Source organism: Sorex araneus, chromosome 7 (genome assembly GCF_027595985.1).
Source record: "Sorex araneus isolate mSorAra2 chromosome 7, mSorAra2.pri, whole genome shotgun sequence".
In the NCBI taxonomy this organism is placed as follows: domain Eukaryota; kingdom Metazoa; phylum Chordata; class Mammalia; order Eulipotyphla; family Soricidae; genus Sorex; species Sorex araneus.
Window position 1 is genome coordinate 68,693,418 of NC_073308.1, and position 17,803 is coordinate 68,711,220.

Sequence of the window (17,803 nt, forward strand, 5' to 3'; positions counted from 1 at the left end):
ATCAAAGTTCTTGAGAAAGAGGCCCTGTTACATTTTCACACTGCCTTTTGTTTTTCTAGCATACTTTTAAAGACACAGTTTAGCACTAACTTGAATACATACAGCCTTGGCTGGATCCCAACAGCTCCCAGTACTTGTGCTCAAACACACATGCATAGCCAGGGCTGGAGGGGGTGCTATGCATGCAGGCAGCCTCCGTCTGATCCCTGAGCACTGCCGGGCATCACTCAAAGTAAAAGGCCCCAAATACATACACATAAAAAAGAGTTTTTTGCAGCTGTCGAACAGAATAAGGAAATCATGAAATAATATAAAAACAGACCTCAGACACACTGGAAAGTCAAGAAAAAAAATATTGCGACACCACTGGATTTTTCTTCCTCTCTAAAGAATAAGGGGTGCATTATGGTTTCTTTCCTGGTCTTATAGCGAATTACCCAGTGATATCTTCAACAGGTCACTAATGGTTTTAAGAAATGAATCACAAAATAGGGCCAGGGCAATAGTATGGGATCAAGGCACTGGCCTTACACGCAGCCGTTCCCGGCTCAATCCCTGCCACTGAGTATGGTCCCCTGGGCACCACCAGGAGTGACCCCTGAGCTGTGCCAGATGTGGTTCAAGCCCACCTCCCCCTCCCAAGGAAAAAACCCCACAGAAATGAGTATTCCCAATATTTCTCTAGGAACATGATGAAAAGATTAAAAGCACTATTTGCCCATATTTGACCGATAACAGGATGGGAGGGGACGAGAACAAACGTACGAACAGGAAGGCGAATAAGCATCTCAACAGGCTTTTTATTTGCTCACCACATTCTGGACAAACACGGAAGACTTCACATTTCAACTATTGCTCTGATCTAAGCAGTCGACTGCGTCACCCAAGGGAGACGGGGAGCTCGAAGGTGCAGGCGGCCCGCGCCCCAGGAAGGCTGCTTGCTGTCACACACACAGAGACGCGCAGCAGCTCTCCGTGCTCCCTCCCAGCCCTCGAAGGCTCCTGTGGGAGCGAGGCCCCCCGGGGCGCTTCTGAACTGGGCACCGTCAATCCTCGGAACCACCTTGGCCCCCAACACCAAATCCAGAAGGACAACTCCGGCGAGGCCTCCGCCCCTCAGGTAGGACGCTGTGGAATCGTGTCTGCTCCGGCGCGGCTTCACACCCCAAGTCACTCTTCTCCTGGGCTAGGTCTTCCCCCGGGGGGTTTCCTTCCACCCGCCTGGGAAACGAATGTGAAAAAGCAGGACACTGAGGATGCACGAGGAGGACGGCGGTGTCCCCGGGCGGGATGCGGACAAACCCAGGGTGCTCTGGACAGGAACACACGGGACGAACACCGCCGAGAAGAGCACGGTTTGCGGAATAGGATGGTGCCCGCGAGACACCAGGCTCTCTGACTCCGTCACTGTGCTTCCACACAGAGCGGGGCATCGGGGTTCACGGATCGCCCCACAGGACACACAGGGGTGACCGCACAGGACGCGTCCTTCCTCGACTCTCGCTGGCACGGACACAAACGCTCTGCAACACAGGGTCACTTTGGGGATACAAAAACAAACAGGATCTTCCTGCTACTTCTAGCACTTCTAAGCACTACTTTGGTATCTTATTATTAGAGGAAAAAATATAGGAGTCTAAATGTTCATGAAAAACTACATCACGTACGGAGACACATACGCTGAAAGCAAGAAACGGGGGAAGGCAAATACAGCTATCTGCTTCTTCGCATGAATGTCCCAGCAGAGAAGGGGAACAACAGCTCATGGGACCTTCTCGTTACCAACGAGTGACATGTCGATGGGCTTCCGGCCCAGTCACACCTGAGAATCTGTCAGTGGTCCTTTGACCAATTCACTGTAGAACTATCTGAAATGGTTAACGATTATTAAAAGCAAAACTGAAACATCATCTGTAACAGACAAGTCGTGGTGAATGTGAAGGCCCAATTGCTGAGGATTATCTAACAGTATAAAGAGTTAATTTTTCTCCTTAGAAGGGGAAAGGTGTACATGGAAAGCTTCCCCAGCCCATACTTCAAGGGTCCTTTCTTGAGCGGACTGACAAAATAATCATTCAAGATCTCAGTTGCCAGAAGATTCAAACACAAAGTTTCTCCAGCGCACAATGCAGACGACACAACGACTCTCCAGCAGCTGCCCGCCGCCATCCGTGGGCACAGCGCCCCTTCGTGGTGAGCACGCAGTCAGGGGTTTGCCATTCCTCACAGCGGGAAGGGGAGGAAGCATTAGAAACACTTAAAACACTGAGTCCAGTGTTAAAACACTTAAAACACTCCCAAGGCTCAGGCGCACCCTGTGCGAAACCAAGTTTTGGGTTTCTGGACTACTGAGACGCAAAACCAACACTCGGAAACTAAACTAGACGCGATTTTTAAAATACTTGTATCTTGTTAGGAAAGAGGAACTTCAATGCGTGCACTCACGATGCATTAATGCACAGGGTCTGCGCTATGGACCCTGCATCGACTATTTCCCAGTGGGCTGCCTGTCTGCTTGTTCACTAGTTCCTCTCGGGTAAGTCTGGAGAGAGTTTTCCAACACAAACAAGTACTTCTCTAACTTTGATCTCTCAGCTACAGCTGAGTCCTGAAAGGCCTGCAATAGTCACATGGAAACAAAAAAAAAAAGAGCCCATTTTCACGTGTTAAAGGATGTCCGGTGGAGGCTGGTTCCTGCGGTGTCAAGGGGCTCATCAGCCGCGCCCCGCTCCCTGCTGACGCTGCCTCATCACCCGGGAACGGCTCTGTTCCGACTCTCTCCTTGCTCTTCCCGATGGCCCTGGCTGCCCTCCTGCGCTTCCAGGAGAATTAAGCAACACAAAATGCACAATCTCATCCTCAGGTGACTTGCGAACCCACGGGCTGCCCCCTAGAGGCCACCTGGTGGGCCCAGCCCTCAGCACCTGGACACGCTCTGGAGCGTGACCCACAGAAGCAGGCACAAACCTGCCGAGTCACAGCCTCCGACCCCGGGGAGCTGCGATTTCGGAAAACCGAAAGCAAGCAAGCGCGGTGATTTCTTCTGACGCCCAGAGACGGCTGGACGCGGACAGCGGCTGTCCTCTCAACACCGGCGAGATGTTCTGAACTGGCACATCTGCCCTTGCTCACAGGAGTGGCGGCTCACAGAAAGGCCTCACAGGGCACACCTGCCAGGACTCGTCTACACCGGATCCAGGCAAACGCCGGAGAAGAGAAAACGGCTTTTAAGCCTAAAAATAACACTGTGATTTTTTAGCCACAATGATAAGCCAGAGTGATAAGCACAGCAGGTAGGACCCTGCATACGGCTGACCAGGTTCGATCCCCAGCATCCCGTATGCTCCTCCAAGTCTGCGGAGAGTAACTCTTGAGCACAGAGCCAGGAGTAACCCTGGAGCACCACTGGGTGTGGACTAAAAACCAAAAAAATTGAAATAACACTGGGCGTTTTAGAGGATGGCGTTGAAAACACAAGTCACCTGCCCTGATGTCTGACTCATGATCACATCCCACACGGACCCCCTCCGCTCTGCCGCAACCGCCCTGCCTATTAAACGAGAAATCAAAACCAGACGAGACGAGAGAAAAGCAAGCCCGCGAGGCCAAAGTGCGGAAAGAGCTCTGGGAAGACTCCAACTCAGTGGCTACATCACATCAAACTGAAACTGGGTTTAGACACATTTTAATCAACCAATTTAATGCAAGTACCTGATTTCCTCTCTTCCATTAAACCGGCTAAGTACCGCGTTTCTAACTGGGGGGCACCTGGCTCCACAGAGGGGTCTTGGGCAGGAGAAGATACAGTGTACAGACAACTGTAAACATACACTGATTGTCCATTAGCTTTCTTAAATAGAACTTCTGCAATATCTTTGTAGGAAATTAATTCTATAAGGAGTGTAGTGATCAGATAATTTCTATTACAACATATAAATTCTGCTGCGTGTGCAAAATGGGGTAGAAAGGGAAGCTACGGTGGACGGCTCATGTTTTTATAGTGAGCGATACGTTACAGTCCAGCAAGAGTCCTTTAATCTTCTCGTGGAACTTCTCTCTGTACATGTTGAACAACATAATGCTTTCTGGTTTTTCTTCAAACCAAAACTTGTCAAATTCATAGACAAGGTAACCTGCAGTGGCAGAAGAAGCAAACAGAGAGTGCTCATTCACAATCACAGCCACACTGCCTTTTATTAAAAAGATAAAACCTGGGGCTGGAGCAATAGCACAGCAGGGAGGGCATTTGCCTTGCATGCAACCAACCCGGGTTCGATTCCCAGCATCCCATATGGTCCCCTGAGCACCGCCAGGAGTAATTCCTGAGTGCAGAGCCAGGAGTGACCCCTGAGCATCACCGGGTGTGACCCAAAAAGAGCAAATAAATAAATAAAACCTGGGCCAAAGCGATAGTACAGCAGGGAGGGCACTTGCCTTGCACACAACCAACCTGGGTTCTGTCCTTGGCGTCAGGTCCCCCGAGCCCCGCCAAGAGTGATCCCTGAGCACAGAGCCCGGAGGAAGCCCTGAGCACCGAGGGTACTGCCCAAAACTCATAAATAAAAATAAAAAGATAAAAATATAAACCCAGTGGCGGAGCAGACATCTGCAAGCAGAAGTCCAGATGTGGGGCCCAAGTGGTGCCCGACCTGCCCACGCAGCCCAGGACGACCTCAGGCACCACCCGTCCCCCAAGCCCCAGGTCAGGCATGTCCCCAACACAAACCCGAACACTAACAGCACCTGCACACGGACTGTGTTTGACATATAATTTGTCTTTTGGTGGGAAGGGGGAAGAGAAAAACTCTGAAGAAGAGCCTAAGTTTGCACACCAAGAAAATACACTTCCATGGAATTTCAGGAATCATGGAATACAGAACACGGAGTCCAAACTATCTTTGGGACCCTTCTTCCAGGATTTCTGTTTTTCCAAAGATCGTCAAATCATAAAATGCCATGAACAAGCTGTATGCTTGAGAGGCACCAAATGCTGTGTGTGCCATGCTTGCAAAGGGCTTAAATATCCCCTATGAAATGCTGGTTTGGGCGAGGGAGAGAGAGTACCGAGGGTGGGGCACTCACCCTGCACGTGGCTGACCTGGGTTCGATCCCTGACACCCACATGGTCTCCTGAATCCAGGAGTGACCCCTGAATGCAGAGCTGGGAGCAAGTCCAGAGCACTGTCAAGTGTGACCCCCCCCTCTCCCAACAAAACAAAACAGAACTTTACTAAAGGAACGTTGGTTTGTGCCACTGACACTCACAGTAGAACTGATGGAAGTGCTCCATCGTCGGCATGCCGGGGACGAAGCTGTAGAGCTGGCACTTCAGCGCGTCACTCTTGAGCAAGCTGTAAGCCATCTCCGTGAGATTGATCCCAACTATTGCATAAGAATACCTAAGTCAGAGACACGAGCAGTTATGCCGAGAGCCAAAGAGCATCTCAAACACAGCGACAGTCCTGCAAGGAGTTAGGAAGAGACTCGGGGCCTTTCTAACAGCACCGACGTTAATACCCTGGCCCTGGGTTGGAGAAATAAGCCAGAGTCAACGAGTGAAGACTCGCTCGAGAACATGGACTCTGACATAAAGGCAGGGCTCGGAGCAAACGAATACATGGATCAGTTTAAACACACACACACACACACACACACACACACACACAAACCCAAACCCTACCTATGCTTACTGGTTTCTGAAATACACTCATCTGACATCCCCCCACTCGCCCCCACCCCCTGCAAGGTCACTGGAATGTACAAATGACAAAGCTAATAACATGACCTCAATTTGCATCTCACCCCAGTTTCTAAAGCTATTTCTCATTTTTCTTTTGCTACATCAAAGCTACCTTCTATTCTAATTTTCAAATCTATTTATCTGCAAGAAGCGATAAGGGTTCTTATCTTCATTTTATAGATATCCTGTTGACAATATTACTAAGATGCACACAAAAGTGGTTTCATGATCGCATCGGGCTTTGCTCCTAATTAAGATGAATTTTGATTAAAATAATATCATTTTAAAAAATACCCCACGAGACTTTCAACCTTAGATAATTGCATCAACTTCAATCCAGGGGCTGGCCTGGCCTTTAATATGGCAGCTTACCCCAGCTGGGGATGGCTGGAGCGGGAGAGAATATGATGAGCTTCTCTGGTGTAATTTTCACTGAAGTACCTGAAACAAATGTAAGGGAAGCCATGAAATTAGGCTGTCCGGAAGCAACGTAAGAAGCTGCTGTCAGAATGAACCCCCCTCCCCCAAGTCGCACACCCCCCCTCCTCCCCTTCCCGGGGCTCCCGGGGGCTCCGGAGCAACATCCAACCCCAAGCTGTGGGCTCTGGGGCAGACGATACGGGCTCGGCAAGACTTTCGAGATCTAGCGAGAGACTTTTTACTACCGACCAGAAGCCATCTAGAATTCTTCTCCTCTGAGCTTTCTGCCGGGCCCTGGCTGTGTCACTGCCAGCAGCATGGTCCAGTCAGTGGCCTTCCTTTGTGGTAAAACGTCCCTCCTGGGGGACTTGCCACTAATCCATAATGGCCCTAGAGATAGTAGCAGCCAGAACAAAGACGTGGGTTGCAGGTTCCAGCTCATACCAAAGCTACTTCTCTGATTTTTTTTCCCTTTGGCTTTTGGGCCACACCCAGCTGTGCTCAGGGCTTCCTCCTGGCTCTGTGTTCAGGGCCCGTTCCTGGCAGGGCTCAGGGGACGTCTGCGGTGTCAGGGACGGAAGCTGTCAGCTGTGTGCGAGGCCTCTGCACTACTGCTCCGGGCCTGTCCAGGCTCTTTGACAGCCCCCAGGACCTTCGGGCTCTCTGGGGGCAGCGGCATCTCCTGCCTGCACCCGAAAAGCACTAGGGCCGCTTCACAGTGGCACGCCAGGAGCAACTTTCTGTTCTACTGGGCTAGATTTCAAGATGGAAACGCAGAACGTGACTATCCTGGTTTTCATCCCTGCCTCTGCCGGCAGCCGAGTCCGACTTTCACTACCTTGTGGCATAGAGAGGTGGGCACGCCCGTGCCCTCGTGCACAAATGCATGCAGAGAGCGAGGGGTCAAAGGGAAACGGGGCTTCCGAGGCCCCTCCCTGCCGGAGAACACAATCACTGCACGCTCAGACGGCTCGGGAGCCCCAGAGAAGCCCCTGCACCCTGCTGCCCCTTTGACATTTTAACACAATCAACCTGATTTTCCCTTCCCTGGCTCTAACACTGCACGTGCTGGGGAAGGTGCTGACTTAGAAGTCCATGACCCAGGAGCCCGCATGAAAGGAATCCTTACAGAACTCCTTAAATAAAGCACATAGTTTTCCTGTGCGTATTTTCAGAGCTACACTGTCCCCGGCGCTGTGTAATCCCACCAACGGCCAACATCCAGAGACTACAAAACCAAGCTCCCAGAAGAGAGCAATGCAGAGTCTCTTGCCCCCGCGCCTGGCTGTCTTCCCCGGGGTCCTTCGGAGGGGGTGGGCTTCAGTTTCCCTCCCCACCCCGAGCAGAGCTTCTGCGGCCGAAGACCTCCAGAGCCCAGTCACAGCCATGCTCAAGGCCCCTCTCCAAATATTTGGACAAGCCTCACGCATGAAGGTACTGGCTGAGGAACCCAGGTGTGTGGGACCCGGGGCTGAAACCTCTAAGCCTGCTCGGATCAGGACTAGGCCTCTTCCGTCCAGATTCCCCATTTTCCAGTAGCTAGGCGGTCACACCCAGGGACTGCCCCCAGCACCGTGTAATCCCACCAACAGCCAACATCCAGAGAATTAAAACCGAGCTCCTGGAAGCGACATCTTATAGCCTAGTTCTCCCTCTCGGAGAACTTGGCAAACTACCAAGAGTTTCCTGCCCGCATAGGAGAGCCTCGCAAACTCCCCATGGCGTATTCATTTGCCAAAACCAGTAACAATGATGGGTCTCATTCCCCTGACCCTGAAAGAGCCTCCAATGCGGCACCATTGGAAAGGACAAGTAGAGAGAGGCTTCTAAAATCTCAGGGCTAGGATGAATGGAGACGTTACTGAGACTGCTCGAGAAATTCGACGATCAACAGGATGATGATGATGATCATGATCATGATGAGGGGAGGGGGATATACAAAGCGTTCATCAGAATGCCAAAAGTTCATGTATATACCCAAAGAGGAAAAAAAAATGCAGTTCTATCCTTCAACAAACTAATTTCTCTGTTCAGCCATCGTCTGGCTCTCAAATGCCCCTGGTAGATATTTATCTTTCAATACTTTGAAATGGTATCTCCAAAACAACAGGGAAAACTGAGAGAGCATAAGGGGATGAAGAGGAAGAAGAGCACACACAGAATTCCTTAAGCAGCATTAGAGGAAGGTGGAGGAGAGACAGAGGTACATAAAGAAATCACACACACACACACACACAGAGATCACACCTGCACACAAATCACATACATGCAAAGAAATCACACAGAAATCACACACCCCTAGAAGTCACTGATGCAAACAAATCACCCACCCAGAGAAATCACACAAACAAATCACACATGCAAAACATACACACTCCAATCGAGTTCCGATGTTTTCCTGCTAGCACGAGCGGAAGCTCTGGGCCCTGCCTCTAATACGAGTTCGGATTCTGCGTAAAAGCAAACCACTTCCTACCAGAACTGATCCAGACAGGGAGCACGTGTGCGCTCAGTCCGAGAAGAGGACGAAGTATATTTCCGCTGTTGTCACTTACACAAGATTGATGAGTCCAAGCACGCCCATGCCTCGGAAGTCTGTCTTGGGGTCATCGCCCTGGAAGCCAATGTCAGCCCACTGCTTGGAGATCCGGCTCTGCAGCTGCTTCGTTGGCATCAGCAGCTTCCAAAGCTGTACAGACACGCTCCACGTTAACACCGGAGTGACCTCGGGACCGACCGCACACTGCCTTCTCGCTGCGGGCGGTGCTAGCCGGCCCAAGGCGGGCGGGCGAACAACTTCTTGGAAACCAATCACAGGCCCCACAAAGACTGGGAAACAATTACCCTTTTTTAAAAATGTGAGAGGGGCTGGAGCAATAGCAGAGCGGGTAGGGCGCTTGCCTTGCACGTGGCCGACCCGGGTTCAATTCCCAGCATCCCATAGGGTCCCCTGAGCACTGCCAGGGGTAATTCCTGAGTGCAGAGCCAGGAGTAACCCCTGTGCACCGCCGGGTGTAACCCAAAAACCAAAAAATAAAAAAAATTTAAAAAAATTAATAAAATAAAAATGTGAGAGACAGTCTAGTTAAAAAGAATATATATGTGTGTGTATATATATATATACTTATATATATGCACATATATATACAAGTTTAGGTAGCATAATTCCAGACATGCTAAAGCTTCCCATATCGGTGTACACACAAGGCCACATATTCCAAAGCAGAAGACAGAGTCACAGGAGGGCTCTCGAGAGGTAAGCAAGTCACAGGAATCTAGAACGATGAGCTGCCACCATGTGATCCTTCATTTGCGTTGTCCTGTGCCCCCAGAGAGCACGCACTGCCCGGAACTAGCCCATCGCTTCCCAGAGGAAGAGGCGGAGCCCGTCCCTGGCGCGGCTCAGACTGTCTCCCACAGGGGTGTGCGGGGAGGCGGGGCCGGGCCCCGTGAGAGGCGGCACAGACAGGGGTGGGAGCGATCAGGAAGGGGCGATGCTGACAGTGTTCCAAGGCCACGAGCACCAGTTCACACAGTTTCAGGGGACTTGTTTGGGTGGTTTGTTTTGTTTTGTTTTGTTTGGAGGCCGAACCTGGTGGTGCTCAGGGCTTACTCCTCGCTCTGTGCTCAGGGGTCACCCCTAAGGGTGCTTGGGGGAAGCACGTGTGCTGCCCGGCCTCCAACCCAGGCTGGCTGCGTGCCAGACCAGTGCCTTACCCCCCCGAGCTGACTGACGGTCCCACAAACGTCCGGTTTTAAAAGAGGAAAGTGACACTGCCTGGTGGTAAAGGAGCGTCTCCCCTGGGGCGGCCGCAGAGCTGGGCTCCGGGAGGGCGCAGGGTGACACAGGCACCGAGAGCCGTCACTCCGGGGCTTCCACCACGCAGAGCCCGGCTGCCAATGACGCTGCGGCGAGTGTGGCGTGTGTCCCCGTGGCTCAGCCCCAGCTCAGGCGCTGCTGAGCGAGGGAAGGGGCCTCTGGGGAGGGTCAGTGGGGAAGACTGGTGGCACGCCTGAACCCACCCACGGGCCACTCCTATAATGCACCGTGACAACAACTTGGTTTCCAACAAGTGGAATGTGGGGGGCAGGCAGGAGGCTGCGCAGCCGGTCCGGGGGCATGTATGGCTTTGCCGTCCGCTGCCTAAACGACTGATGCCCGATTCCCTTTGTTTGGGGCCGGCCACACCCCGAGCTGCTCAGGGCTGACTCCTGGCTCGGCAATTCTGTATTTTCTTTTTTTTTTTTTTTTGGCTTTTTTTGTTTTGCCTGGCAGTGCTCAGGGGTTCCTCCTGGCTCTGTGCTCAGAAATCACTCCCGGTGGGCTCCGGGGACCCTATGGGACGCGGGGGGGTAGGAGTCGGGGGTGACTACGTGCAAGGCAAACGCCCGACCTGCTGTCCTATCGCTCTGCCCCTGAGTCACGCTTCTTCATTTCCAAATCCAACATGGTATTATTTGGTCATTCACATCCCATAAATCCCAAATGATTTGACCAGATAATCCCAGGAGGGACCACCCCATCCTCAACTGAAGAGGAAATGTAAAAGTCTCCTAACTTCGATGAGTGACTGACAGAAAAAGTGGTAGAAAACTGAGGCTCGGGGGCTTCAGGGAGGTTGGAAATTGTCACTCTCAGGTCTATATAATTCACTTCACAATTAAAAGCCCAAAGATAAAAAAAAAAAAAATCTCTTGAGGGGCTGGAACGATAGCACAGTGGGTAGGGCGTTTGCCTTGCATGCGGCTGACCCGGGTTCGATTCCCAGCATCCCATATGGTCCCCTGAGCACCGCCAGGAGTAATTCCTGAGTGCAGAGCCAGGAGGAACCCCTGAGCATCGCCGGGTGTGACCCAAAAAGAAAAAAAATAAAAGAAAAAAAACTCTTGAATACATTTTAATAAAGCATATTAGAAAACAAAAATAAAACATCGGGAACTAGAGTCTCACCAACTTAATACAATTCTCTGCGGTGAAGAGCTTCTGTTGGACGAGCCTGGAGAGTCTTCCCCCCCACACACACCCCTGCCTTCCTCAGCCCCTTCCCCCCGCCCCCGCCTGGACCTACCCGCAGCAGCATCTTCTCGTGCTGCTGGTTCTCCGAGTCGTAGGGCTTCCTCCTCACGCTCTCCACGTCCCGGTAGAGCTGCCTGTACCCCGAGATCTGCAGCAAGCAGGCCCTCATGCACACGCGGAAGCTGCGGACGACGCAGGCCGAGAGGCTGGAGCCGGCCCTGACTGGTCGGCTCACCCGGCTCGGGGTCAAGGGCCCAGCGCTCAGGGGGCCGGGACCCCAGGGAAGGGTGCGGGGTCCTGCTCTTGTGCACCCCAGGCTGCTGCCGGCACGTCCTGGGGCTTCTCCCCGAGATGCCCATCTGTGAGCACAGCCCTGACCCTCTCCCATGCCTCCCCCACCCGCCCGCTGGACAGTCACAACCCAGCATCTGTCTCCGACCCGCCAGGCCTGACCCCCCAACTGACCCTCTGCTTTCCCAAACACACGCGAGAGCACTGGTTCCCTCCGGAAGGAGCCAGAGCTCACGGCCCGCGCCCAGTGCTCCCGCACGCGTCTCTGCGGGGTCTCCCTACTCAGGTCCCACCCGCACCAGCACCGCCCTCACCTCCGCCACCCTCCACTCTCCCCTCCCCTGTCCTACACCTCCACGCTCCCCCGAGTGGCGAGGCACAGCATCCGGCCCCACGATCCCTGGGGTCCCCTCTCCTGAGCCAGAATAGAGAGCCCTGCCAGGATTTACCCCGTGCTGCTGCAGAACAGACGAGCTGCAGCCCCTCTCCGTGGAACGGGGGGTCCATGAGAGTCCGTCAGAGGGGGCCAGGAAGAGGGAGGGCCAGGAGGCAGCCCCCGCAGGATGGGACGTGGCTTAAGGCCAGGGCCGGAGGGAGGACTGGCAGGAGCACGGGGCTGGTTTCCTGGCCCAAGGCACAGGAGCACTGGGCGGGTTTTCTGGGGCTGACACTCGCACCCGCCCTTCCGAGCCCGGGGGGTCCGTGGCCTGATTCTCCCCCCACCCCGAGGGCCCCGGGGGCGGCATTACCTGGTGTCCTTCTCGGGGCTGATGTTCTTCTCCTTCATGATGTCGTCCACACACTGGTCCACGTCACTCTCCACGACCTGCGTGGCGTCCCGCAGGACCTGCGGGCGAGAGAGCGACGGGACGTGAGTGCAGCAGGCCGTCGGGGGCACCCAGCCACGGGGAGAAGGAAGCTGAGCGGGCGCGAGTCACGAACCATTAGAATCCGAAAGCACAGAGAGGAGCAACCCCCACCCTGTTATCTGGCCTCCTCGGGCCCCAGAAACAGACAGAAACACCCAGTCCCTGTGTTGGTGCACGCCTGGCGGTGCTCAGGAGACCATCTATGGTGCCGAGATCACACCCAGGTCCAACCGCACACGAGGCAAGTGCCCCGGCCCCCAACACGGCTCCCGCCCCGGGAGACCCTCTTCTAAAGAACGACTACGGCTCCTCGGACAACCGCCTCCACGTTGTGGCCTTACCTTACTCTTGGAGTGCGTCAAGGAATTTTCTGGAATAAAAACAGTAACAGCAGAACGTCATCGTTTGGCTGCTCGTTGGGAGTGAGTCCATCAACAATTTAGTAAAAGCACCAAGCCAGTTATTTACAGCTCCAGGAGATACTATCTGGATGCGGCAGGAACACAGTCAAACTCGCAGGGTATTGAGAACGAGGTGATTCAGCGCTACATGGGAACCCAGCACTGCTAACGGGATGCTAACGGGCTGAGCCTACCTGCCCAGACCCAGAAGCTTCTGTGAGAGCCCCACAGGCCTGCTAGCCACGGCAACTCAGCCAGGGCACCCGAACTCATCAGGGGACCCCCATGACCTGCGGCTCGGGTTGGGGGGAATCAGGTCTGCAGGACCAACCCGCAGACCTAGTCATCCCCCCACCCCCACCCCCAAGCCAGGCAAAGAGCCAAACAGCTTCTCCCGTCTGCTTTTCTCCTTCAAGAATGACATGGGTATTTTTTTCCTGGTAGTGAAAAAAGTTATTTCTAGTACATGTAGGTATAGTCTCCCTTTTCTCGGCAACTAGAAAAATAGTTTTTATGGGGGCGAGGGGCAGAGATCAAAGGGTTGAGAGCGTTTAGGGGCCCCCGGGCACAGTCCCCTAAGCAAATGCACCTGTCACAAGTGCCGTCGTCCAGCACGCCTGCCCGGAAACCCCAAACGTGCTGTGCGCGCCGCCACAAGGGTACTTATCAAGGGTACTTTGCTCCTGAGCTATCAGAGGGTGGAAGAGAAGTAGGTGAGAGGGAAGGGGCGCAGAGGCGGGGAAGAGGAGGGCAGGACGCCCTGTTGCCCCACGCCTCTGCCTGCTTCCCTCCTGTCACGCCCCTCTGTCCTCCACCGCCCAGGTACTAGGTAGGGCCCTGAGCCGAGGCACGCTAGTCGCAGTGACACCTGACGCCGTGACCGTGGCCTCTCCCTCATCCTCCTTACCCTGGCCAGGGAGAAATAATGCCGCTACAGTCTGACTTGCCTACCTTCCCCGCGACAGCGAGTTTCAGTGAAACCCTGAAAACGGGTGAATCTGAGGAGGGGAGCCCTGTTCAATCAGAACCAGCATGAAAAAATAAAAATATAAAAGAATAAATATGTTCAACAAGACATACTGGAGAGTGAATCGGTTTTAATATCTACGAAACCAAGATACGGCAACCAGCCTCATTCCGACATCAGGGAAAGAGGGACCCTGAGAGGGACGCGGTGACAGTCTCTGCTCCTCGGCGGTCTGTGAAGCCCCGTGTCCACGCCACTGCCCCCGGCCAGCACAGCCCAAGGTTGAACAATGGACAGGGCAGACTCGGAGGCTGAACCTCGCTGCGGGGGTTCACCCGCCCCACTCCGCTCCTCCCATGGGTACCCACGAGGCGGAGAGGCTGGTGGCAAGAGCAGGAAGCTGACCCCAGACACTCTTTCCCACCACTTGAGTGAAATGTGAAAGGGCTGAAGGAGGATAGGCATTTTCTTCTCTTTTTCCTGTACCAAACAACTTGCAACTACCATCGAAGGCACAAACTACGCATTTCAGGCATTTCAGGGGGCCAAAGGCAGGGGAGTGAAACAGGAGTTTCTCTCCTACAGAATCAGCTCCATCTGGAGCCAGAGGACTCCAAGCGGGATGCTGCAGACCCCGAGACTGAGTTTCAGTCCCTGGCGGGGTCCCTCCGCCCCAACTGCAGGTCTCTGAGTGAGGGCAGCAGGGAAACACTAATTCTGGTGAAAACGCTTCCCGCGTCCAGGCACCGGTGTCCAAAGCACATTACCTATCCTCTGTGTCCTCTGCGCCCCCACATACGCATCAAAAATCCGCTGCAGCTCGCACTTCCCGGTCATCTGCCGCAAGAGCCATTTCATCCAATAGCGGAAAAAGTGCCCATAGAAGAAGTCCCACAAAGAAAAAAACATTGTTTTATTCCTGGAGAAGGAAATGACAATTAGTGACCTTACACAGATGCGGGGGAGGGGGAATTAAAGTCAGTTTTGCCAACTCATCATCCCCAGTCCTGTAGGCTGTGCTCAGGCGCCTAAGCCCCCTAAGCCCCCTTGAAGGCCAGTCCCACCCTGCACCCCGGGTCGCTTTGGCGCTTTTTCAAAAGCCCAGGCACTGACTGCAAAAAGCACTCGGCAGTCCTCTCTTGGGTTCTCTTGGGTTCGGGCTCGCGGCTAGCCTTACTTAACTGGCTCTTTCTCTGAGGCTCAGCAGCTCGAGAAACCCAAAGGCCCCGCGAAGCACGGGTTCGATCCCCGCCCCCGCGCGGCAGGGCTCATTTGGTGCCGCCTGCACCCCCTCCACGGGACGCACGACGAGGTGCGGGTGCGGGGGGGTGACAGAGGGCCCAGAGAGGCGCGGGGACCCATGCAACAGGTGAAGGGCGGAGGAAACTCGCGAGAGGTAAACCGGCGACACCCCGGAGCGAGCCGCAACCTTCGGGGCCCCCCGAAAAACTACAGCGGCTGCAAGAAGCGGGGTGGGGCAGATGCAAAAGGGGGGAGTTATTATCACTATTATATTATTATTTTTTAAAATGCAACAGATCCAGGCGTCCTTCCCGCCTCCCTCGGCGGGGGCGGGGGACAGTCCGTGCGGCCCCCGACCTCGGGGACCCGCGGCCGCGAGCGCGCCCCCCACCCCCGGCTCGCACAAAGCCCCGCCGAGGCGCTGCCGGGGGCGGGGGCAGCTCGAGGGCGCGCGCAGCCGCAGCGAAGCGGCGCGGGGCGAGAGGGAAAGAAACCGCGGCCACCTCACAGGAGCGGAAGAGCTAGGGGGGGGCAAAGCTGGCGCTGCCTCGGTTTCCCCAACTGCAAACTGCCGGCAACGGAAACGACGCGGCGCGCCGAGCTCTCCCTGCAAGCACCGCGACCCGGAAGTCGGGGTCCCGCCGGCCCCGGGACGGCCCGCCCCGCCCCGCCCCACGGCCGCTTCCCATTGGCCCGCGCTTCGCCAATGGCGAACGCCGGGAGGAGGAGCCTCTGAAATTTCCCCCACGCCCCCCAGTGCGCATGCTCAGATTCGGGGGACGCCAAACGGTTTCCCCGGCAACGGCGGAAGCTTGGTCATTCCGGTCGCTGCATCTCAGAATTTTTTTTTTTCCACCCTTGAACTTCTAATCCTTGAAGCAGACCCCCGAGGGCTCTTAGACGCCCGGCGAGGAAGAAGCACTGTATATGCTTCTGTAACTTCCCTTGAGCGTGGCTTTGTGGAAGCGCTTGCGCTTGCACTGAATACGAATTCCGGGAAGCAGTTATGCATAGTTCCACGTTACGGAGGCGGAAACGGAGCACACTGGGGGGGAAAGGGGGAGGAGGGAGTCACCTGAGATGACCCGCCTGTAGCCAAGACGTGGCAGACAACGAGAGTCCTGGATGTTGAGAAAAGAAATCTGGATTATGTCCGTTAGCAAGAAACGACAGTTCATCCCACAAATGTGTATTCTATAACTGATTGTTTTAACTTTTGAAAGAATAATGTATGAGCATGGTCTTTTTTCTACCTCCCAGCTTTGTTTGTCCTGGGGGTCCTGCGGCGCCCAGAATTTAAACGTGATGGCTACATAGTGCCTTAACTCCCTGTACGTATCTCTCTGGCTTCTGAACACGACGTTGTTGTTGTCATTTGTTTGGGGGCCACTCCTAAGGGTAATCAGGGACCCTTTCCAGCTGTACATTCAGGGATCACTCCCAGGGGGACTCAGGGGACCCTGTGTGGTGCCTGGAACAGGAGCATGTGCCTTCACCCCTGTTCTAGCTCTTCAAACCTGCATGCAATTTTTAAAGTCAGCCTCAAACCCATTTTCATTAAGTTAATGTATTTTTATTATTAGGCACCAGGCTGTACATAATATTCCAAAAGTCATACTTTAAATAAATGGGGTGGGGGAGGCAAGGCCAATAACAAGAAACAACAGTGAAGGAACTTGTCTTGCATGTGGCTGATTCCCAAGTCAGTCCTCGGCATGGTCAGTGGTGCCCCGAGCACTGCAGAGAGTGGCCCCTGAGCACCACCAGTGGTGACCCCCAACCCAGGGACAAAGCATGCCTTCCTCGTAGTTTCATTTGGATGGACGAGATGAAGGCCTGAGAATGGTTCAGACCTCCATTTGGGAGGAAGCTGGCGGTGTGAGATTCCGAGAGACGCGGGAAAATCTCATCTGCCCAGCACAGGGAGAGGCGCCCGTCCCCACTATTGCTTTTTCCTCTCTCAGTAGTCCAGGAGAAATAGCCCCTTGGAAATAACTTCACACTCATGCTTTGAAGCATTGCCTTGATTTAAACAAGAGTTTGGCAGAAGCCACAGACGAGTCAGCCAGTTTGCGGTGTGGCCTAGACCCAGTGACGGATTGGGTTAATTCTGTCTGCTTGAGCTCAGCGTCCAAAATCAGGCACCACTTGCTTGTACCCAGGAAGGGTTGGGAAATAATGTGGGTGGTCCTTCCCCACGGATATTTCACTCTTCAGCTCAGAGCCACAATTTGGTGAGACTGGATTTAGACTCGATCATTGGCAAAAGTAAATTGATTCATCATCTTGATGGTATTGTGAGCATTCTGACAGTTTCTTCCTCACAGGGAGGTGTGAGTGCTGTAGATATCACTGGCTGGATGGGTGATGCAAACAAGGAAGAATCAGAGCCTGACACAGCAGTAGTATCAAAAAATTATTTTGAGCCCCTGGATCTATTGCACCTTCAGAAATAGCTGAATCCCCCACCTGGGGATAGGGGCCCACTACAGAATAATATGACAGGCCATGGGAAGTGTCTTGGGGACAGTGGTCTCCGTATGCTGTGAGGACCCTGGAATGCCACCTTCTTCTTGTACTCAAGAGCTTTCTAGAACACAGAATGTCCCTGGTGACTTGTTTCTACTTATGAGTCTTGTGAGTGGCGATTGGCTGCAGCTCCCAGTCTGTCACTGGCAGCCACCATCTTTTCGCCTCTTGTATGGCTGCTATACAACTTTATTATAGTGCGGGCTTTGTAATATCTTTGAATTTTTTTTTTTTTTTGCTCAGCTCTAACGAGATTCAGAGCACCTTTCAGGTAGACAAGGCTAAAGTCCGGTGTCGGGTAAGTGAAGTATATTCTGTGCATTTTCA

At 53.7% G+C, this 17,803-nt stretch overlaps 1 protein-coding gene across 3 annotated transcripts; it reads right to left on the minus strand.

The window, feature by feature from the left end:
- Positions 1–780: 780 nt before the first annotated feature.
- Positions 781–15,582, minus strand: ELMOD2 (ELMO domain containing 2). Of its 3 annotated transcripts, none has more exons than XM_055144867.1 (9): positions 15,451–15,582; positions 14,473–14,624; positions 12,679–12,707; positions 12,218–12,315; positions 11,230–11,359; positions 8,716–8,849; positions 6,113–6,181; positions 5,266–5,399; positions 781–4,133 (listed from the first exon to the last, which is right to left on the minus strand). In XM_055144867.1, the coding sequence occupies exons 2-9, from the start codon at positions 14,612–14,614 to the stop codon at positions 3,988–3,990; spliced, it is 882 nt and encodes a 293-aa protein (XP_055000842.1). In that variant the 5' UTR covers positions 14,615–14,624; positions 15,451–15,582; the 3' UTR covers positions 781–3,987. The 3 variants fall into 3 exon arrangements, with proteins under 3 accessions (XP_055000842.1, XP_055000843.1, XP_055000844.1); XM_055144868.1 differs by having other exon boundaries at positions 15,456–15,551; XM_055144869.1 differs by lacking the exon at positions 15,451–15,582 and adding an exon at positions 14,883–15,441.
- Between the last annotated feature and the right edge of the window lie 2,221 nt (positions 15,583–17,803).

Coding starts and splice junctions, on each gene's coding strand:
- ELMOD2 (XM_055144867.1), bottom strand. CDS start 14,614: ATGTTTTTTTCTTTGTGGGACTTCTTCTATGGGCACTTTTTCCGCTAT. Junction 12,708..14,472: donor GCAGAGGACACAGAGGATAG/GTAATGTGCTTT, acceptor TTTTTATTCCAG/AAAATTCCTTGACGCACTCC. Junction 6,182..8,715: donor CTTGGACTCATCAATCTTGT/GTAAGTGACAAC, acceptor CATTTGTTTCAG/GTACTTCAGTGAAAATTACA.